This window comes from Polistes dominula, unplaced genomic scaffold (genome assembly GCF_049000335.1).
Source record: "Polistes dominula isolate Pdom_NZ unplaced genomic scaffold, Pdom_raw_medaka contig_83, whole genome shotgun sequence".
NCBI classification, from domain to species: Eukaryota; Metazoa; Arthropoda; class Insecta; order Hymenoptera; family Vespidae; genus Polistes; species Polistes dominula.
In genome coordinates, this window is record NW_028301032.1 from 2,340,067 (window position 1) to 2,364,454 (window position 24,388).

General features: G+C 28.3%; 2 protein-coding genes across 3 annotated transcripts; one reads left to right on the forward strand and one right to left on the reverse strand.

The window, feature by feature from the left end:
* Nucleotides 1-798: 798 nt before the first annotated feature.
* Nucleotides 799-24,282, forward strand: LOC107072167 (uncharacterized). 2 transcript variants are annotated; one of them, XM_089174450.1, is made up of 24 exons: nt 799-1,075; nt 2,740-3,070; nt 3,355-3,642; nt 3,836-5,773; nt 10,649-10,813; nt 11,087-11,272; nt 11,422-11,598; nt 11,687-11,858; nt 11,994-12,102; nt 12,332-12,455; nt 13,852-13,924; nt 14,002-14,392; nt 14,622-14,990; nt 15,147-15,321; nt 15,439-15,650; nt 19,650-19,768; nt 20,205-20,434; nt 20,528-21,016; nt 21,125-21,490; nt 22,153-22,355; nt 22,595-22,790; nt 23,003-23,151; nt 23,227-23,385; nt 23,755-24,282. In XM_089174450.1, exons 2-24 carry the CDS (start codon nt 2,876-2,878, stop codon nt 23,873-23,875), a joined length of 6,606 nt encoding a protein of 2,201 aa, XP_089030576.1. In that variant the 5' UTR covers nt 799-1,075; nt 2,740-2,875; the 3' UTR covers nt 23,876-24,282. The 2 variants fall into 2 exon arrangements, with proteins under 2 accessions (XP_089030576.1, XP_089030577.1); XM_089174451.1 differs by having other exon boundaries at nt 11,687-11,852.
* On the reverse strand, nt 5,781-8,259 carry LOC149031901 (carbohydrate sulfotransferase 11). The gene is made up of 6 exons (XM_089174456.1): nt 7,897-8,259; nt 7,621-7,766; nt 7,373-7,544; nt 7,075-7,234; nt 6,663-6,862; nt 5,781-6,583 (listed from the first exon to the last, which is right to left on the reverse strand). Exons 1-6 carry the CDS (start codon nt 8,035-8,037, stop codon nt 6,353-6,355), a joined length of 1,050 nt encoding a protein of 349 aa, XP_089030582.1. The 5' UTR covers nt 8,038-8,259; the 3' UTR covers nt 5,781-6,352.
* Nucleotides 24,283-24,388: the final 106 nt, after the last annotated feature.

A 24,388-nucleotide genomic window follows, 5' to 3' on the forward strand; every position in this document is an offset into this window, starting at 1 on the left:
ACAGTGTGGAAAATTTGATTAAAATCGGTTCAGTAGTTTAGGAATCCATTGCGGACAAACAACGTGACACGTAATTTATATATATTAAGAAGATTATTAATACAATTATTTTCATTCAACAAACACTCGCTTGAAATGTTGATCAAATAATAAAACAATGGACGATAGAATACTTATAAAAAAAAAAAAAAAGAAAAACAAAATATGCTTCAAAATAATAATTAAATAAATTGTAAATTTTTATTAATAATAATAAACAAATAATTAAAAAAAAAGAGAAGAACAATTGTAAACTGTTAAATAATTTCATAGTTTTAATATACATTGTGTTAACGTGTACTACTTGAAATAACTAGAGAAGTTAAGAATTATTAAAAGAGAAAATCTCGTGACTGCTTTTTAATAATAAAATGATCAATCGGGAGTCACGCTAAAGGGGAGATAAATATTGAACATCGATAATGGAGGTATAAAGAGGTATTGTTTATCTGACCTTCGAAGAAAAGCTACAAAGTTTCGAATTGCATACAAAAAACAAATCTTTTCATTTATTTCAAGCATAAATAATTATAAAATGATAAATAACACTAGATGTAGCACCATTTTCAATCTTATTTGCATTTACTTTGAGTATGAGAAAAAGAAAAACAGGCTATAAAGAAGGAAGAAAAAGTTGATCGAAGTTGGTATTCGTTCTTCTAACGTCGAAGTAATAGGTTGAAGAAGTTAGAAACAGTTTTACTAAAAGTGGGGATGAAATGGTCGATATTACTTTTGAACCACCATGCTTGCGAGGAACAGGGGCAATAGTCACATGCCGGTCGTGGTCAAGTGAGGATATACAAGTTTGTAGTCAGCACACTTTCGTTTCCTCAAATATACGCGCGTGTATATCCACCATTATAAATATAATTCATTTATTTATTTAATTTGTTAATTTTTACTTACTTACAAATTTTATTATTTCGTTTTTCTATTTTATTTAAATAAAAATTATGATTGGTGAAACAATTGCAACAACAACAACAACAAAAACAACAACAGTAGGAAGAAATGAGAATAGTAAATATATACAGTAAGTTAATAAAAAAAAAACATAAGGGTTATTTAATAATTATTATTGTTTAAGTTAATAAATATTAATTTAAACAATAATAATTAATACAAAATTGGAATAATTATGACAGTTAACGTCATTTTTAATTAACCATTAGCGTATTGGACTAAAATTTTACATAACTAAACGTTCGAGCTAATATACAAACATATATATTTATTTATTGAACATTTTTTTTTTATAGAGAAATTAAAAACCTTAAGTTTGTATATTTTTTTTGGGTTGGGTTATTTCTCTTCGCAATTTTGTATTCTAATTTTCAAACGTAAAACGTTTCGAGAAAATGTAAGTACAGTTACAAACACTATCTCATTCTGTATATTATACGGGGGTGAATTTCTTTTGGTTATGCAATCGTGCATTTCGTGTGTACTACTTTTATACCATCCAAGTTCGTGTCGTGAGATTTGACGATAAACTTGGCACAAGTTTTTCCCCCGTTCGGTAGGTCGCTTTTTTTTTTTTTTTTTTTTTTTTTTTAAAAGTACACCTCGAAAAAGGGGGTGAAAAAGAAAAAGAAAGAGAGAGAGGATGCTGATAAGTTTATAATAACTAATAAAGTACCCCGATGCTATCCGAACATCCCCCTTGTTGCTTTTAAATATAAATTGGTTCTAACTCGATGAATATAACAAGAGGGTTGAAGTGCAATATTCTAATCAAACTCTATCCCTATATATAATATGAATACACATACACATACAGATCCCACAGGTATATTATATATATATATATATGTGTAATCATACTAGCTCATAAAAAAGAAAAAATATCATATATCATAAAAATCGTTCGATAAAACGTGTTCATATTGTTGGTAATAAGGTAAGTCACCCTTTCTACGTAATTGTTGCCAGTATATTTTGTTCTGGACACGTGAATGAAAAAAGAGTCGTGTCATATCGAAAAAAAAAAAATAATAAATAATAAGAAGTATATAGGTATAGTTAGAAACGATAACGAAATAAGGAAACATTATGGTCGTTGTTAAAAAGAGTTAAGTAAATTATACAGCATTGGTAAATAGGATTTTTATTTTAGTATACGGGTCATTCTCAATTATACAAAATGTTATTGTGATGATGGTTTTTGTAGATTGGATCGTTTTAAAAACTTTCTTGGAAAAATCGAACGATAATTATGATAAAGAAAAAAATTAAAAAAACATGTGTGCATATCACACAAGTTAGAAGTGAAATCTTCAAATAAATAAGTTTTGAGAATAATTTATTATATAATATTATTTGTACTTTTAATTTGTAATTATTTATTTAATTATTAATTTAATTATAAAAATGCGCGCCTGTATGAATGCAACCCTCCAGACACACTTTCAAAATGTTGCTTGCGAGCGTCATCTATTGGGACGGAACTTTTTTGCAGTCAAAACTGTTTATACACGTATGTATGACGGGTTGCCTATCTTTCGGGCAGACAAAAAATTCCGTCCCAGTAGATGGCGCTCGCAAGCAACATTTTCAAAGTATGTCTGGAGGGTTGCATTCATACAGGTGCACATTTTAACAATAATTACAAAGAAAGTAAATAATAAAACACCTTTAATCACACCCATTCTGAAGTAGTTTTCACTTGAAAAATAGTTTCGTTAATTTATTCAACAGGATAAAAATTTGTTAAAAAGATCCTTGATAAAAGAAGAAGAATAATAAGAAGAAAAATAGGATGAAGAACAGATGGTTTCAACGAAACGAAACGTGAGTATCCGAGTTTTTCGTGTGTTCCATCGGTTCGACATCTATGACAGGATCTACAAGCTCGGAGGGCCTAAGGCCCCAGGAAACCTCGCCAATTCCTACAAGGACAACATTGTTTTCACACGATTCATTCGTGAACGAGGAACGAAGTCAACATCATCAGCCTCGTCGGAAGATGACTCCATTACCACCACCGACTGGTACACCAATACAACTGACCCCACTTTGGGAACATGTGGTTCGTATTAAATGAAAAATGTTTACTCATATTTTTTTATTTTAATTCTTTATTATATAGTTTTGGCCTTTTTTGTTTTTGCTTGTGAAAAATGATGTGATTGGTATTCATTTTATTGAATTATATTTCTATAATTAATTGATCATTCATTTGAAAATATTGATAAATCAATCAAATAAAAACAAAATGAATTATTATTATAACACGAGAAAAATCACAGTTGAAAATATAAGAAGAAAAAAAACAAAAACAAAAACAAAGACAGAAAAACATAATTCAAACAGGTTCGAACGAGAAGATTTCCAACAGAAATCGATACACGATTGATCTTCGTTGAAATATCGGAAAGATTGCGAGATCCAGAATGGGAGGTACGTCAACACGCAGTTCGTGTTTTAATGGACGTGATGCCAACATTATCCGCAGAAATTGTCGATGAGGTAATGCAACCGGTGGTACCAGAATTGTTAAATAATTTAGGTCATGCAGCACCGGCCGTACGTAAGGGTGCTTTGGACGCATTGAGGGTTTACCTCGTACATTGTTTCGATAGAGAAAGGATCGTTAAAAATGTAAGGATTCAAAGGGATTAAATAATGAACACATTCGTGATCGACATTTTGAAAATTTCTAATTGCATTCTAATGAAGAAATATTTATAATTAAATACAAACAAAAGTCAGTCACGAATATGGTTAAACTTTGACGTAATGGTTGATAATAAATTTGGATTTATGATATAAAATCGTGTACATAATTGTTTAGATATTTCGGGATGGTTTTAATCGACGTGATGCACAGGACGTATTCCAAACTAATTTGATAACAGGAGTTATATTAAGTGCACCATCATTGTTATTCCCATCATCGAATACTACACGTCCTAGCAAAGATATCATCAAATACGTGACATTTTCTTTGGCATCCCGTTTGACCCAAGTTACCTATCAAGAAGCCATTTTAAAATCATTGATGAAAATTCGCGATACGATTGGCAAAGGTGAATTCGACGACATTATTTCCGGTTACGATGGCGAATTGAAAAAACACTTGGAAGTTCTCTGCAAGGTTTACAACGTTAAATCTAGTAAGAAGAACCACCAAACTAAGTTAGCTTTGGAAAGAAAAGAAATGAATAAATTAGAAGAAGATAATGATGATGAAGTTGAACCTAATGATAGAATATGGGATAGCGATAGTGATACATCCGGTATTGTTGAGGAAGAAGATGAAATTGTTGATGCAGGAACTGTACCTTCATCTGCACCACCACCGGCACGCGTGGTATTGGAAACTGAAATAAAATTCAACGAAGAGACTGCAATAACTATGACAATTTTGGAAGAAAAATCAACGAACGATAGCGAGGAAGATGACGAAGCTGAAGAAAGTGGTACAGATGTTAGAAACGAAACGGAAATAATAACCAATGAACGTAACGATAAGAGAAAAACACCAAGACGAGTACACTTTGGTGGTGAAATTGTTAAATTGAGAACACCCGATAGCGATGATACCGAATCGGTTGTAATAGTTTCTACGAAAACTAGGATACCCCTACCAGTTTCACCTGCAACAAAAATGCCATCTGAACGATCACGTCGTAGATCGATATCACAACCAAATAGTCCTCATTTTGTTAGACGTAAAATTGATCAAAGATTGTCACGATCACTTTCGAATAGTCCTAAAAGAGAATTTTATACACATAATGCTGACCTAAGTCCAAAAAAAGGTATCCTAACGCGAACCAATAGTCCACTTTTTCTTATCGATTCGAACGATCGTCAAACTTCGTTGAACGATAACAAAGATAAACATAATGACAAATCAATAGAAACGGTTTTTAATCGATCTTTATCACCAAAATTAAATAACGTTGAATCTAATCGATCGTTCGTAGAAAATCTGAACAAAGATAAATCGTTCAACGATGATATACAACGAGAAAATGATCATGGCAATGATAATGTTGATAAAAAATTGTTTAGATCGTTCAGCGTACCATCTATGAAAGTTATTGAAAATAATTATCAAACGAAAGAATTCAAACAAAAGATCAAAACTAAAGATAAAGATAATAAATCGTTTAATAATAATAATAATAATAATAATGATATGCCTGAAATGTCATCGATGAAAAATCAAACCAATATACGTTTGTCCAATGAAAATATTACTGATAATAATGGATTTTTATCTACGTTTGATACGAAACACGATAACAGTATTGTCTCGAGCGAATTGAATCATGGTGACGATGAAAGATCTTTGAAAATTGATGAAAAGACAAAGGATAACATTAATCAACCAACAAAGTCAGGATTCAAATCTAATGAACGTGAATCAATTAATATTACACGTAAGATTCATAGTTCGAAAACATTGAAACGTGATTCACGTGATTCACGTGATTCATGTTTATCAGTTAACAAAAGTGTTGATTCGGTGAATAAATTGAATTTGAGGAAAACTTCCAACGAATCCGACGAAATACGATATAGAATTAAAACAGGTCATGATAAAGGAAATGGAAACGTTACTTGTGGTGATGATGGTGGTGATAATGGTGGTGGTGGTGGTGGTGGTGGTGGTGGTGGCACAACACCAAGCAACAACAGGAACGAGGGTAAATCACAGGAACCAAGTTGGGAAGAATTGGGATTGGTTAATCGTGAAGTTTTGGATGACTTGCATAACAAGGTAAGCATTTTAATAAAATCTTTATAATTTTAAATGTATTAATTAACAAATTGTTTTAGAATGAAAAGATTATATAAAAATGTAACTAGATATCTAACTAGATTTCTTGTTTTTTTTTTTTTCAAAATATATTCTACATTGAGTCATATAGTATTAATAAGGATGTATATGATAATGAATATTGTATGATAGTCATTAAGGAGGTATCATCGCTAGTTAAGTTTTCAAACCTTTTGGGGTTTAGGGATAGATCGTTCCGATACATTATTGTTGGAAGTAAGTAGGTCAATCGATTTTGTCGACAAAAGTTTCGTTCGTCGCGTGGCGTAACGCGATTTAAAACTCGATTAATTACAGGATCGCGTAAAAATTTTCATCAAATTTTGCATTTTTTTTTCTCTCTCTCTCTCTCTCTGTCTCTCTTTCCCCTTGTCTCTCATTCACTCACTTTCTTCCTTTCTCTTTTGACTTTTATCCAATTCATAATAATTATTAATCGATAATATTTATCAGATATTATTTACATAATTACTCTTTACTTTATCTTGTTCATATTTTTTTTTTTTTTTTTTTTTTTTTTTAATCCGAGGCTTTGGCATATCTATAATAATTATCAGGAGAATAATCAAACAGTTCAAAATCCAATCTGAACTTTTCGTAAAGTTGTTCAACCATTTTTTTACTCAATTGTTTGAAATATATGCTGGAAGCATTTGAATAACCACTACCATGTCTCCAAATTGGTTTAATCTTTTTATCCAATCCTAATTTGTTCAATGCATAAATTTGATCTCTCGATAATGTTTCAACCTAAATTAATTGACACATATTTAATCAGTATTAATAATATTAAATAATTATTTGTTAAGTCATTATGTTTTAAACGAACCTTAGCAATGATATCGTATTTAATCAAACATGGTGTACAATAAAGATAATATGGAATCCAATGATCGTCACCGTAATTAGCCAAATCCGTGTTTATTAAATAATCAACAAATTCTCGCCATGTTGGTTCGATACCTGCTGGTTCTTGAACACCCTTTCGTACTATTATTTCATCGTCACGTGGTTTTACAAAATTTTTACCTATACAAAATGAATTCAGTATAAATAAATATATATTTATAAATATTGTATGTATTATAATATAAATTATAAATGTAACTATTCAGGTAGTTGAAATATTGAGGTAACTTATTGTGAAAGTGAAAAGTAAAGTAATATTTTTCTTGAAAATGTATTTTATATATATTTATTATTATTATTTTATTATATGTTATTTGAATATTATTACTCACTACGATATTTTCTAACGATCATTGCTCCATATTTTTGATAAAAATGTAAAGTTCCATGTTCATGACCAGCAACAGAATTTTCCAATTTGTCACGATAAGCACTCAACAATCTTTCAAATGGATGTCTTACCACTAATAATGTTTTTGAATTTCTCAATGCCTGTTCAAATATTTTATATCTTTAATTGTTAATATTTAAAATATTTGAATCATATTTTACCTTTTCAACTTCAGGATATTCTAATTCAGTTATGAGTGACAATGAGTTAATATTTAAAATATTTAAATCATATTTTACCTCTTCAGCTTCAGGATATTCTAATTCAGTTATGACTCTTCTAGCAATGGTTGACAATTGTTCTTTACCATTGTTTAATTCTTCTTCTGATACGTTCATTAACAAACATAAATTATATAACCAAGTTGTACTACTTGCTTTATATAATGGACAATATGAAATGTTATGATCTCTAAAATAATAAAAAAAAAAATATATTTTTAAAATTTCATTTATAAAAAATAATTCATAATTTATTGTGTACCAACCTAACAATATAGAAAACACTGTATTGTGGTGCGGGTGGATGTTTAAACAAAACTTTGTTAGAATCTTTGTAAAAACCTAATTTGTATTCTTTACATACTTCATCTACGATTAATAATCTTTCCTTATTTATTTTATCCGCTTCATTCTATTCGATACAACGTCAACAATTTTATTAACATTTTCGTAACATTTTTATTATCAAAAAAAAAAAAACAAAAAGAAGAAAAAACAACAATAAATAAAACAAATTCTAATCGGATTATTTATCTACTTACCAATAAATCTGTCAAAATTAATATAGGCTCGGTTTCATTATTTTTCATAGTGACATTTAATTTAAATAATATCAAGATTAAACCGCACACAATTACTATTTTGATTAGTTGATTAATAAGACGTTTTTGCGATCGATGCATGACTACACGTTTAGTTACACGTGCGTGATTTTATCTTCTATTTAATTCAATGCAAATCATTTCATTCTAATCTTGTTTTGATTTATTCTTCTTCATTTAAAAAAAAAATAAAAAAAAAATCACATTTTGTAGAAATAACCAACGAATTTTCAAAGAACTCTTCTTCAGAAATCTGTCACTTTGGTTACCAAGTACGATACTGACTAACCGATTACGTGATAACTTAAATACAGTACTGTATATATTTTCTTTTGCACCTTGTATATAAAATATAACATATGAATTATTTTGAAAAGAATTATTTTAGAGCAATTTATAGATATATGTATGAATCTTGTGTTATTTTTCATTTTAAATTATGATATTAATTGTTTGAACTAATAATTTTATTACAATTACAAATGAAAATACTGAATAAAAATATTCTTTTTAAAAGAATGAATGAATCATCCAGTCTTTAAATTTGAATAAGAGAAAGTCTTGTCTCGAGGTTTCGAGTATTCTCATGAATATTAATTATGTTTGTTCGGTTGCAGTTGAAACTTATTGAATGGATGAATCAGATTTACTTGTATTTCACTAATTCTGTTATATTCTTAATTTGTTTTTTTTTTTTTTTTCGGGAAACTATGACCGAGCATTTCACGTAAACTTTAGTTTAGGTCATATATTTTATATTCATTCAATGTAAGTTCAAGGATGTATTGTACTAGAGAGACCTTTTCATGAACGCGTGAGTAACCTTGTCAACGTGTCGGTAGAATAAGAGAGTATGTAAAGAAATATAACAGTTTTGAAATCGATCCGATGACGTTTTTCGTTTACATTTTCTATGAGAAGAAAATGACGAAAAAAGGTCCACGTGAAGTTTCAATAAAAAAAAAAAAAAAAAGGTTACACATATGTACATATATTTATTTATTAATAATTAATAAATATTTTTTAATTTAATTAATAATTATATTAAATAGAAGTATACTGATACACTTTTTTTTCTGTATATTTTACTATATTTCTTTTAAGAGATACACACACACACACATAATTCAAAAAGTTAAGTAAATTTATTCACAGATTAAAATCAAAGCTTTGATATATATATATGTAAAACGAAGTTGAAAAGATTCCTTTTTATTATTTCTTTCTCGCCCTCTTTCATTTTTTTTTTTTAAGTATTTTTTTCTTCTATGAATTACAACTTATAAATTATTCAAAATACAACCCCTAGTTGAGTTGGTAGTATCGCGATAGGATTCAAGGGTGGTTGAGATTTTGATATGAATATTCCTAGGATAGGAAAATGAAAGATTCCCTTTTTTGTTATATACTACCACCTATACCATCTAAAATTCCCCACACAATCTAACAAGAAAATATGAGTGAATAAGAAATCGAAATTAACCGAGGGAACGGATAGGTACTTCTAACTTGCAAGAAAATAATTAGGAAGTAATGTATAACGTTACAACATGGTGTTGCGTGTCGTGCCAATTCGTTAAGGCGTCATTTCTACCAACGTGTATATGCAAATAAGTTGCAATTGCAATGCCAATTTACTTTCGACGAATTACAAAAAAGACTTTACTCATACTCATCTAAAAGATTTGATAGATGAGTCACTATGTCGAGTCTTATTCAAAATTACTGGATTCAAATTATAATGAAATTCAAATCGAAAGAAATTTGTTCTAACTATGTGTAGTAAATGTTAAAAACATGATACACATATTCAAATTATAATGAAATTCAAAATAAATTTGTTATAACTTAACTACTAACTGAGACTAGTCTTGTAACTGTGACTAGTCACTAGTCACTTTGTAGTACTTTTACAGTACACACCTTGATAGTGTTATTTTATCTTAACAATTATTAAATATAACTTAACAAATAAATGTAATAATTGATTTAGAACAGGTAATGCAGATGCTATACTACAACAACGTTTTGCTATGTTTCTGCAACGATCGATAATGTTTAAACTCATGTACTCATACGTTTTATCATTACACCAACAATACTAATGATGATTGAACAAATAGATGTATATATTGTATTAGTTGTTAGATTCATTTATTAATTATCAATGATATATATCTAATATTGAATACATTTCTAAATGTTCTTTTAACTAACACGTAATATACACGTATAGTTAGGAATTATCAAGAGGACATTGACATTAGCAGACTTCATGTAAACCCGTGTAACAATATGATAATACCCTCATAACACAAAATATCGATTATTTCAAATGATTCCTACTAGAAACAGAACAATGTCGACTTTATGAATTATATTTTAAGTTTCTAATTACGTAATTTTGATTCGTAATTGTACAGCTTGTGTTGTTGAGTTAAATAGCTCAATTTTAGATATGAATTTAGAATTCTAGAACAAATCAATTTCTTCTCTGAAAATTTGACTAGCAAATGTTGCCTTCAAGTATATGACGATTTAACAACTTGGGAATATTTTAGATTGAATTGTTTATCGAAAACATATTATTTGTTAAATAATGGTAGTAATTAATTAGAATGATAAGATTTGACACTCCTTTTAATGATCTTCAAAACATTATTCAACTATGTCATCTAAATGTATTTTATAGGAGGATTGGCGTGCTCGTGTAAGGGGTCTGGAAAGAGTAGCATCGGCATTACGAACACCCTCAGCACTAATCGCGATAGAACCCCGATTAGGATCACTTTTGCATGCTGTGCTTGGCGGTGAAAGGAGCTGTCGGGTAGCAGCTGCTGGTTTAGCTGTTGCAAAGGTACTATCTAAGAGACATTGAATTATTAATTGACAAAGATGTTAGGAAATGTTTTACAAACATTCCTCAATTTGACATTTATCTAATTTATATCTTCTTTAGTTTTCATTTAACTCTTTGGGTGGGATTAAAAGTGTCCCATCACCATTTTAATTCACGGTGGGACATTTTTAATCCCCCATTCTCGAAATATTGCAATAACTACATGCTCATTAGTTTTTATTTCATCTTATTAACGATGTTATTATTATTGCATATTATTTTGAATCTTAGATCGTTGTTGCCGGTGTCACGGAAGATGCACTAAAACGAAGATTAGGTCAATTAGCTTGGGGATTGGCTAGACAAGGTGGGCCTAGTGCTGCTCAACTTGCACGAATTGCTATGCTTAGATTAAAACCATCGTATCTTTTGGAACAATTGTTACAACCACAATGTCTCGGGGCTAGAAATGCTAAGGTAAATAATATTAAGTTTTTTTTTTTTTTTTTAAACCTGACGACCAAGATAACTTAAGTTTAAGTTGATAACTTAATCAAATTAATTTCTGGTAATCATTTTGACATTTTCTTTTTACTTTGTTTGTATTTTTTTTTTTTTTTTTACAGACGAGAGAGAACGCATTGCAATTGTTGATCTTCTCATTCGTCACTTTTCCCAGTACAGAATTTAAAGTAGAAACCGTGGCGCATAAAGTTGCACTTATGGTTGCTGACAGACGTAGAAGAGTAAGACAAGCTGCTTTAGATGCATTAGCTGTTTTAGCACAAATTTACGAACCCGAGGTAATTAAAAATTTAATTTAAACTATATATTATAATAATAAAAATGTTAAGTTAAGAATTTTTGTCTTTTTTATTTTTTTATTTAAAGGAGGTTTTACGAGCAGGGAAAAGAGCATCGGCCAGTAGGCACGATGGTGAGGCTATGTTTTCAGCTATAAGATCTCGTCTAGCTAGAAAATCATTGCCTTTGGTATCTGCCGATGGTTTGGTAGTTTATGGTTTACAAATTTCACCAACCGTACAAATTGCAACCGGTAATCGTACGATCAATTCTTAATCTATCCGTTTGTGTTCAATATTTTACATTTTTTTGTAATACAACACATTTTATATTTTATATTTTAACATTTGTTTTTTTTTGGGGGGGGAAAAATTAACACATCATTTTTATTTAGGACCAGACGTTGATTGGATCGTAGCCGGAAGTGGTTCTGTTTCACCTGGTACAGGACGTAGCAAACGTCAAATTTCAACTGCCAAACCTGACAGGGGAAATTTTTTGAGGCAATTATGTCATTTGTATTTTGATTTTTATAAATATTAGGGTGAAATTAAAAATTCATGCGTTCACTGCGTTGAAACTTTACTTTAAAACTGCATAATGGATTGCTGTAAAATTTACTATGTAAAGTGTTAATTTAAAGATCGCACGATCTCATGGTTCACCTAATAATATTCATAATTAAAATTATTATAATATAATAGATTATTTATTATTATTATTATTATTTAGAAATAAGAATGCAAAGAAATATGGAAGCCCATGGACAAACAGACAGAATTTATTTGCTCGTGGTATAGCTTTACGTTCTACCAATGAAAAACCCGTGGTATGGCAAATATTACCACAAAATCAGGTAAAATAAATACATAAGTATATATATATAAATTATTATTAGTGTGGGACGAGTGCCTCCATGCCAAACTTATCGGGCATTCGTGAGAAGGATTGGTCGGTGGGCCCTGGATAGCTCAATTGGTTAAAAGAGCAGTCGCCCCGGAAAGCGAAAGATCCGTGGTTCGAGTCGCCCGGTCCCAGTCAGTCCAGCGGGTCCAATTTTTTTCACGAATCCCACACATGGGGGCCTCTCCGGGTTGGAGGGTCTGTTTCGTAACACGTTCCACATTCTTACAACGCCACGAGAAAATATTAAAGACGAAAGTTGAAAGTTGATGACAAAAAGACGAAGTTGGTGGCGAAGGACGCCACAAAAAGAGGAGATGATGATGTTGGGTTGCCATAACATTCGGGATTGAATGTTGTTAAAGGGGGGTGGAATGTGGGACGAACGCCTCCATGCCAAACTTATTGGGCATTCGTGAGAAGGATTGGTCGGTGGGCCCTGAATAATAGCTCAATTGGTTAAAAGAGCAGTCGCCCTGGAAAGCGAAAGATCCGTGGTTCGAGTCGCCCGGTCCCAGTCAGTCCAACGGGTCCAATTTTTTTCACGAATTCCACATATTTATAAAGCAATAATAACTTTCGTAAAAGTTGAACATAGATATAAAAGTTGATTCTCTCAGTGGGTAGATTTCGTGACGAATATTTATGATTCACTAATAATAATTACATTTGCATTTTCGTGATAACAATTTTATCACGCTATTTAAATATATTTGATTTTTTTTTTTTTTTTAAGAAAGCTCTCTCTCTCTCTTTCTCTCTCGTTCTTTTAAGGTCACACGAGAACAAAAATTCCTACACTAAAAATAACATACATACAATCGGTTTATAATACAACTTTGCTTACGTTGTATAATTTGCATTTTTTTATCTTGTTTTTTTTTTTTAGAAATTAAAGTTGCTTCGTGATTAAGCTTGAAACATTTTTTTTTTATTACAATCACATATTACATATCAGTTTGCAAGTTTGCATATCATTTGTAACATTTACCATACTAATTCTTTTATATATAGAAGTGAATGTTTTAAATTATGTTCATTTCTTGTTAGATATACTTAACCATTATGTTTGTAAAATCTGTCATCTGTCAAAATCATATAAATTAATCGAATTATTATTGTAAGAAAATTTTGATTAAATTTATACAGATTATTTTGTTATATATATATATATATACATACATGTCATTTTTAAATATAATATCACAGTTAATAACGATAATGCAACATCGTTATTTTATTATTCAATTATGACGAGGTCTAATTCGAATGTAAATTAATCAATTAAAAAATAATCAAGGTTAGAAAACGAGACAATGATTAATTAATATTAATTAATTATATTTCAGGAGAATACTTTTTCACGTTTAAATGATGTTCATGGTTTGGAAGAACGATTTGACGATATAAATAATCACAATGGTAAATCAATTTTTTAATTAATAAAATATGAAAACAAGATCAACCAACTACAATTGCAATTTACTATTATGTTTCAGATGGTCATTCACGTATAACTCGTGATAATCAAAATATAAATACATCGAATAAAAATGGAAACAATATAAATGTTAATCAACGTGAAATAACATCACAAATTAATTTCAATGATAATGGAAATAATATTAGACCTATCGTTAATGAAAATAACAATTTTCAAGATGATCGTTTGGTTAAACCATTGTCACAAGAAACATCTAACATCAAAATGGAATCCAAAATTCCTATACTTTATTCACGAGGAACTTCTAGTACCAAGATAAACGATCAATCATCTAATAATTTATTGGATAACAATTTAGATCAATTTAATTCTAAATTAAGAAAAAGTATTCAATATAATTCGGATAATAAAAGTAACGTTTTGAAATTGAGAAGTAAAAATATCGGGTAAATATATAAAAAATAATAAGAAAGTAGAAGAAGAATTGCATTATTTGCAATTTTCAAATTAATTTAATTTGATTTGATTTTTTATTTTAATTTCAAATTAATTTAATTTGATTATAATTAAAATTAAAATTAAAAAATAAATACGACATATGTTTTTTCTGCCAATGTAATCATCACATGAATAATAAATTAATAATAAATAATATTATTGATATACACCATACAGATTAGAAACAACGTATCAAAGACGTAAACGTTTTCAACAAGATGCAGAAATGTCGCCAATGACATCGTTAGATAGTCAAATAACAAATGAAACATTTAATTCTCATAGAAATAATTATCGTCCGTTATCGTGTACGATAAATTCACAATATACCGTGGAAAGTAATCAAAATATATCTAACGATGTAAACATTAGATCGAAATTTGTATCTGAAGAACAATCACGAACATTAGTCAAGGAAAGATATTCAAAGAGTTCTGACGGATATTTAAAATATTCCAAAATGAAACCAATTGAAACAACATTACCGTCACAGTATACATCAACATTTGATAATAATCAACATAACAAATTACCAACTTTTAAAACGTTAGTTTTATAATCAACATTTGTTACATTTCATATTTCTTAAATATTATTTTTTATTATTTATATATTAATAATATATTATAATATTTCTCAAATATTATTATATTTCATATAATAAAGAAACACTAGTCGCCTTATACATTTGTCTAATTTTAGATTTGATACAACAGTTCAACGTCAATGTCAATTAACAAATGGATCATCGTTTAAAACAATGAATACAACTAAAACAACTGCTACTTCAACTACAACTACGTATAAGCGTAATTATCAAGATTTGGCCAATACAAAAGGTGAAGAAACAATAATTAATCATCAATCTTACGGACAGGTATAATGATATGTAATATAATTGTGGTTGTTGTTTGTTATTCCTTTTTTTAAATGTATTTTTTCATTGTTTGTGATATTTGAAATTGAAATGAAAATGATGAGGTATTGTTTACAGTTGAGAAACGATTGGAAAATTGACGAGACGACTGATCAACAATTTAACGAGACCGACCAATCATCATCGAGTACACGTACGGATGATCATGTGTTTGTAAATAGTCCCTTCAGAAGACGAATACGTTCGTTATCACCATCGGAAATTAATCATCAAGGTAGATTCACCGTAATTGCATACAACAATATTCAAGGATCTTCTGTTCATGATATGTGAGTAGATTTTATTAGTATTTTCATTTTATTTGTTTAGAAATTTATTTACAATGAAATGTTTCAAACGTTTCCTTCTTTGTAGAATACGTTTTTGACAATATTTATGCTAAATTTTGATTGTTTTATAGAAAAATATTATAATTGCAGTAATTAATTGTATACATTTTAAAAACAAATTTAGTATATTTTTATATAAAAGCAATTATTTAAATTTCTTCACGACAAAACAATTGTGATGATTTTAATGCAATTAATTTAATATCACTTAATTTAATCTAATATTGCACTTAATTTAGGTTGTTTTTTATGTTTCTTTTTTTATTGATCTATAGAATGATTTATTTATTAATAATTATTATAATTATAAAATTTTATTTATTATTTATTGAAAATTATTTATTAATGTTTTCTTTTTTTTTGGTATACGTCAATGTGACATTTGTTTAATTAATGAAACACCTTGTGAAATCGTAGACATCGTAAAAAAAACACGTTGACATATCAATGTCATCTAACATAAGGGACAAAAGTGTAATGAACTGAAATTTTCTACAACATACATTTCACATATAGTATTTTACAACGTACGATATTTTTAGACGACACTTTATTTAACCATTAAAATAATTACATTTTAAAGTAGCAGTAATTATGGTTGCTAAAGAGAAAGAAAAATAAAGAGAGAGAGAGAAGAGTTTTAGGTCACTTTTAAGTTGCGTGTACAAAGTCGTTCTTACTGCGATAATAAAAAAAAAAATGGAAGGGTTCTTGTGGTAGCAGGGAGGGATTCGCTTATACAGCATAAGAATACAGTTTTACTTATATTTCTTTTTATCGAGGTATTTTGCTTCCAATCATGTGCACACCTTTTTACCTTTTTATCTTTCGTTATATGAAAACATGCGGGAATGAAATTCAAAAATGGACATACGTATAATCCATTAACACAACACAACACACACACATACACACATTTACAGTCTTTATAGTTTTAACAGTTTTTATAAATAATTTTGTATAGTCAATCAAAAAAACAGATTAACTTTCGTTTGTATTTTTTCTGTCAGGTTATCGTGTCAAGTACTTGAAAAATCGTGAATATAATTACATGAGACACCCTGTATAATATTTATATTTATTCTTGTTCTATTGTTAATGATAATACAACTGATTTAATACAGTTTTATACATAAACAAAAAAAAAAAAAGGAATACTTCGTAGGAAAAATAGATGTCCATCACGCATTGTGTCCAACAGTACAAAGATTAGATCGTAATACGATAATATCGATCGATAGATCGAAATTTCTTAGAAAATAGGACTATAAAACGTTGAAAGGGTGAGTCAGGACAGTTTTCTATTGAAAACATCATTACAACATTTTTTACATAATACTATTCGTTAACCTAAATACTAACTAAACCATTAGTCCCGTGAATTAAAAAGAAATAGACAACAACAATAAAAACAATAACAAAATGAAATAAAAAATTAGTACAATAAAAAAATGGTACTCAGGTATTAACGCCACTGTAGCACAAATTCCGCTAATGCGCCAATAAAAGCGCAATCTTGTTGTTCGCAAACAACAATCTTGTTGTTTGCACAAAGTAGCCGTCACGGTTTCGTCAGGGTTGCGTCAGGGTTGCCTCAGGGTTTCTGTTCAGTACCAAATCTTTTGTAGACGATAAACTTTATATTTTTGTCGATGGAAAATGGGCTGATATAAAATTTGACATAGATTTAGAACAGTCTCTATTTTCTTTCACCTGATGCTGTCGCTATAACCCTGATGCAACCCTGACGAAAATCTGATGCAATCCTGACGAAACCCTGACGGTTGCTATATGCAAACAACAAGGCTGTTGTATGCGAACAACAAGATTGCTGTTTATTGGCGCATTAGCGCAATTTTTGCTACGGTGTCGTTAATGCGTAAGTACCATAAAAATTATATTAATTTAATAATATTTATATAATTTATATAAATATAAATTAATAAAACTTATATTATAAAATATTAAATTGATATGAAAAAAGAAAATTGAACAACCTTGTCCCTCGTAGGACAAGGACGTATGTACGAAAACAAAAGTACAAAGTAAAGTCCAAGTAAAGTAATCAAAATTACCATTCAAAGTGTAAAGGTAACAGAGAAAGAAAAGAGGGTGAATAGGTGGGTGGTTTGTAATGGGGGAAGCTAGGGTTAGGACAACCCTAATGGGTGGGGGTAGCGGTCAGTAGCGTCGGGACGCTAGACGTCCGTGCGTTCGGCGCCATCCAACCAGTCATAGTTGTGCGTACGTACGGTGGTGGTATTAATACTTGTCAACGATTATATCTCTGACCTTTCTATTAAAAAGTATCTAACCATTTTTATTTTCTTCTTCTTTTTTATTTCTATGTTTCAACCATAATATTAAACAATTAATCATTTTTCAATTAATATACAAATTTTAATTTTAATTATTGTAATATTTAAATTATATAATATATAGTATAGTACTAATATAGTAGTACTAATATATATTGCTATATATTAGTTATAACTGTTATACTGTATATATATATATAGTATAATATATAATATATAATATATATTTTTTTAATAATAATATAATAATTAAATTATTATATTAATATTATATATTATATTATATGTATAAAAAAGAACAATGGGGGGATAGAATGGAAATATTAATCGTTAAAATATGACGTCCATTCGTACGCTTGTTGCATTCTATCATACATTGATATACACATACATATATAGCATATGCATATACATTATTTCAATCATTTCTTTAAAATGGACGATAAAGTATTTTATCGGTGATATTACAAAACAAAACTAAAATAAAAAAAAATAAAAAAATAAACGACAGAATGAAGTGTAATAAAAATCATAATAAAATAATAATAATAATAATAATAACAAAGTGGATCGATAAATGGAATAATGATATTTAAATATTGCGTGTGGTCTAACGAGACTAAAGAGGATAATAAATTAAACAACAATAATAAAAATAGTGATGGTGATAATGAATTTAATTTCGCTGGTACCGTTCTCCGTTGTTGTCCTTGCGTATTTCGGTGTAGAAGATCGATCGGTATTGGAAACGATGATAACGATGATAATGGATCAATATCAACGATCATTACTAATCCTAATGTTACACCGGTGATAGCAGTGAGACTACATAGAAGTACTGATACAATGTACGTTTTTTTTTCTAATTTTATATTAGGATTTTGTATTTTTATTATTCTTAGGTTTGTGTTAACTTGTATTTTTAAATCTATGATCGATCAATATACTACTTGAATCAATAGTCAAACATATTTCATATATAATATGTAAAATATTAGAAAATTTGGTTATAATATTATTTCTTTTTTTATAGTATAGTAGATGTTATTTTATATTAATATTTACCATCAATATACTACTTGAATCAATAGTCAAATATATTTTATATATTATATGAAAAATATTAGAAAATTTGGTTATAGGATTATTTTCTTTTTCTATAGTATAGTAGATGTTATTTTATATTAATATCTATGATTAATATACAACTTGAATCAATAGTAAAATATATTTTATATATTATATGAAAAATATTAGAAAATTTGGTTATAGGATTATTTTCTTTTTCTATAGTATAGTAGATGTTATTTTATATTAATATTTACCATCAATATACTACTTGAATCAATAGTAAAATATATTTTATATATTATATGAAAAATATTAGAAAATTTGGTTATAGGATTATTTTCTTTTTCTATGGTATAGTAGATGTTATTTTATATTAATATCTATGATTAATATACAACTTGAATCAATAGTGAAACATATTTTATTTATAATATGAAAAAAAAATATTGAAAAAATTGATTATATGTCTTATTCTTTTTCCTTGTGTAGGTGTTTTCGTGGAATCAATATACATGGATCAATAATTACACTTTATTCGATCATTTTTCAGAGATAAAGCACCTGTAAATGAAGAAATATACAACGATGGACATAACAAGAAATATTATTCATCAGAAAATAATGTTTATCCTAGACAAGTTTTAAACAACGATGAAATAGTTCACAAAGGTATATATATATATTATTATATTAATAGTAATTTAATGTAAATACGATAACGATCGATACAATTAACTGTAAAATCAGCTTAGACGATCGAATGTACGACGAACTGGAGCAAAAGGTTCTTAACCTTTCATATATATGTGTATGTTTGTATACACATATGCACACATACAAACACATGTATATATCCTACGTAGTTTAACGTCCAAGTTGAGTTTACAGGCACGAAAAGTAATCAATATTTTACTACTGGTCAAGTATAAAACTGGATCGAACATTATCGTCAATTTTAATCAACGACAAATAATCATCTAATAACAATAGTTTATATTAATCAATTAATGAATATCTAAAGATTGTTTTTTTTTTAAATTGTTCTTCTTTTAATTTTCGGTGTAATTTATGGAATGAAAAAAAAATAAAAATAAAAAAAATGCAGTAAGAATAAGAAGTCCTGACAGTACATCATCAGATACATCGGATAATCATTCGAAACCTAAAAGAAATGATAGTATATTGAGATCATTATTGGAAAGACGTCATGATAATAATAATGATGATGATACAATTGGTACATTGATATTTCAAAATGAAATTAATGAAAAAGCGTTCGACGTTATATCAAATAAATCACAGGAAAGAAATAATCCTATCGATAATTCCTATGACGTAAGTTTTTCAACAACAACAACAACAAATCAACAAATATCGAATTAATTAAATATAATCTATAATTGTTAAACATATGTTTTGTTTTTATAGTTAACAACAAAAGAATCGGATACTTCAACTGAAGTTACAAGTACATCAATGGCCGAAGATGAAATTTTAAAGGATTGGAGTAGCGATGAAGGAATCAAATTGATAAACAAAGAAAATATTATTTTAAAAGAGAGTGATGAATCTAAAGAAGATGATGATGATGATGATGATGACGATTTTAATTTCAATAGTGAAAATTCTGATACAATGAACGATGATACAAATGACATGAGTTCTCGTAAAAAATCAAACATTACTAAAATCGATGAAGAAATTATCATGAACGAATTATCCATGTCATCTGGTCAAAATTCATTGGAAATTAATTTTAAAATGAACAAAACTTTACCGGACAATTGGTCATTTTCATCATCACCGGAACATTCCAAAGTTATAGTCAAATCCGAATTGGATTATTCTACACCGATTGATGATTTAGGATTGTTCGGTTCACCTAGAAGATTTTCTAATCGTTCGAGTTTAGAAAAGGTAAGTTTAAATTCTTGATTTATAATTGATTAGAATTTCGATAGATTTGTTAATTGAATATTTTCATTATTTCTAATAAATTACATATATTGATCATTTTATTCATAGTTTGATGATGATAACATCGATATATTATTGGAAAATATAGAAAAGGAAGAAATGTTTCATATTGATGAACCTATGATGATTAAAAATGAAGAAATGATATTATCTGATAAATTAGATAATGTTGATGAATCTGTTTCAAATTTGTTAAATGATACTTCGGATTACGTTGATAATTCTAGAAATGTTGCATCTAATTTTGATTTGGAAAATATTTCTAATGACATTTCTACGACAAATATTGCATTTACAAAGATACCTGATATTATTTCGGAAAGTTTTACTAAATTGGACGATATCACGGATAATAATGTCGAAACAAAAGATAATAAAGAAAATAATGAAACACCTGCTATCATTAAAATAGAAGTATGTATAATATATAATATTTGTTAAAAATTTATATAAATAATGAATGAATTATTACGTCAAGTCATAAGTAACTTCCGTAGAATCTATTTTTCGTATTTACCTACTATAAGTCACCGAAACAAACGGATTTTCGATATCACTGTATAGATGAGGATTCAGTTTTAGTCTTCTGTCAACTTTTTGATGTAGTCAATGTTACATTTAACCATTTTTCTTAACAACTGAAATGGATAGCAAAAAGTGCATATACGACATGTAATGCTTTAAGAATTGAAACAAGGCAATAGCACTAAAGTGGCAACTGAAAAAATATTCAGCGTATACAGTGCAGGACTGATAACTGATAGGGCAGTCAGAAATTGCTTTGTAAAATTCTGTTCTGGAGATACGATCTTAAAAGATGAACCAAGTGCAGGACGTATTTACCGACTTTGATGAACCTTTTAAAGGTAATATTGGAAGCAAAATCCAATAGATACGTTGAACAATTGCAAATAGTGCAAAAAAAACTTCATGAAAGGTGTCTTGCACTTATCAGTCGCAGAAACACCATAAAGAAACGGAACTTATTTATGACTTGACCTAATATTATGAAATTAATATAAAATTGATTTTTTTTGTTAATTAATGAATAATAAAATTGTTATTATATTTTTTAGCAACAACCTATAGAAAATGTAGGAGCCATTAAAAAATCATTACCTAAATATGTACTTCGTAATACGACCAAATCTAGGATTATTTTGAATAAATCAAACACTAGTAGTCATCATCATCATCATCATCATCCTTCGAATAAAACAACGGATATGCAGAAAAATATTATGCACAAGTGTTTCGAACAATTAGATAATAAAGACTGGTAAAGTATTTTTACAAAACAAAACAAAAAATAAAAAAATACATTATTAACTAACCCTTATTGATCGTATGTCACGTGAGAAGTGACTTACAAATATAAAAATATGTTAATATAATTCAATAAATATCTCCTACATAAGTGAAAATAATTAATTTACAAACCTGATGACCAATAAGGGTTAATTGTATTGCAAAATGAAATATTAATATTTAAATGAAATATTGTTTTGTTTGTAATAGGGAGATAACGATAAAAGGACTTAAATCTTTATCTCAAATAGCTAAACAACATCCGGAATATTTGGATAATAATATTGGTGGTACGATAGCACGATTATTGGGTCGTCACATTAAAAGTCTTCGTTCTCAGGTAGCACGTGCTGCTTGTACAGCTGCTGGTGATATTTTTACATGTCAAATTCGTAGTATAGAACAGGTAAATTAAATTAAATTATAATATTATAATATATAAACTAAATTCTTAAATATAATATTATATTTTATATATTAGCATATATATATTTAAATATAAATATACAATAAACATTTGAATATATATATATATTCTTTGTCTCTTAAAACTCAGATTTTTCTTAAAAATGTTACTTTTTTTCTTCACATTAATTTAAAAAAAATTACTTTTTACAGGATATAGATGATATCGTTGGACCATTGCTTAATAGAACAGCTGATACAAATCGTTTTTTACGATTTAATAGTAACGCAGCATTGGATCAAATGATCGAATCACTTCCACCCCATAAAACTATCGGTGTTATCGTATTACGTGGTGCAAAGTATGAACAAAAAAGAAGTCATTTTAATTTTATTCTTAATTCAAATGATATATTAATTAATCGTTCAATTTGTAGTCATCAAAATGCAATTGTAAGAGCAACCACTGCGAGATTACTATCATCGATCGTAGAACGTATTGGTGCTGAACACGCTATGACGTTACCACGTGATGTTAGAGATAAATTAATTAATTCAGCAGCTAAATTATTGATGGATGGAAATTTAGATGCTAGGTAAATAATCAAAATCCTTTTTAACACCTGTTGTATTAATTAAAATATTGTTAAGGGACACCACTAAGTGTGAACGCTTGAAAGAAAGGTGATTTTTCTAGAATTTTTTTTTCAAATAAACTACTACATGGAATGTTTCAATTTTTTAAAGAGATAATCGTGAATATTTGATGAATATAAATGACCAAATTTTTGGACTGAAAAACATTACAAATTAAGCGAAGTATTCGCAATTTCAATTTCAGGGACGGAAACACTGGCGAGATTTGATATTTGCGGCAATCAATTCACACTAATGGTGTCCTCCTCTTAAAATAAATATACCTTATTAATGATGACTGTTTAATTCAATGTTTTTATTATTTATAGAAACCATGCAAAGAAGATTTTTCGACGATTAATGAATTACGAGGGTTTCCAAAAAGCATTGAACGATGCTGTACCAGAAAAAACCTTAAGGCACATCGATAAAACTTTGAAATCTCTTTGAATCAAATATTTTAAATGAACGACGAACGATGAACGATTATTAAATGGAAATTAAAATTTTGCAATAATTTCTCTTTCCTATACGTAAAAAAAAAAAAAAACAAAAACAAATGATCTGATTACCATAAATAATAATTAATAAAACGAGATCAATTTGTGACAAGATTTCAATTCAAATTTTCAACTTTCAGTGATGACAGTTGACACGATAAACTTTAAATCATTCAATTTTAATCAAGAAAATTAAACAATCAATGCAAAATAATTGTTAAAAAAAGCTCAATTACATTTTATTATCATTATTTAGTTTTTGTAAGTATGAGGGCGTATATGTGAAAAGAAAAACAAATAAAATGAAATAAGAAAAAGAGAATAAAAATTAAAAAAAAAACAAAAAAAAAAAAAGAATATAGGAAGACATCAATAATTATTTGTAAAGGATGATCAACAAATATTGATTACTATCATGTAAAATATTGAATTTTATTTGATTTTCCTAATACGTTCTTTTTCA

Excerpts from the sequence above, each read along its gene's own strand:
- LOC107072167 (XM_089174450.1), top strand. The coding sequence starts at position 2,876 with ATGACAGGATCTACAAGCTCGGAGGGCCTAAGGCCCCAGGAAACCTCG. Across the intron at positions 3,643-3,835 it reads GAGAAAGGATCGTTAAAAAT|ATATTTCGGGATGGTTTTAA; the intron begins GTAAGGATTCAA and ends ATAATTGTTTAG. Across the intron at positions 11,859-11,993 it reads ACAAATTGCAACCGGTAATC|GACCAGACGTTGATTGGATC; the intron begins GTACGATCAATT and ends ATTTTTATTTAG.
- LOC149031901 (XM_089174456.1), bottom strand. The coding sequence starts at position 8,037 with ATGCATCGATCGCAAAAACGTCTTATTAATCAACTAATCAAAATAGTA. Across the intron at positions 7,235-7,372 it reads AATATCCTGAAGCTGAAGAG|GCATTGAGAAATTCAAAAAC; the intron begins GTAAAATATGAT and ends ATATTTGAACAG. Across the intron at positions 6,863-7,074 it reads GATCGTTAGAAAATATCGTA|GTAAAAATTTTGTAAAACCA; the intron begins GTGAGTAATAAT and ends CATTTTGTATAG.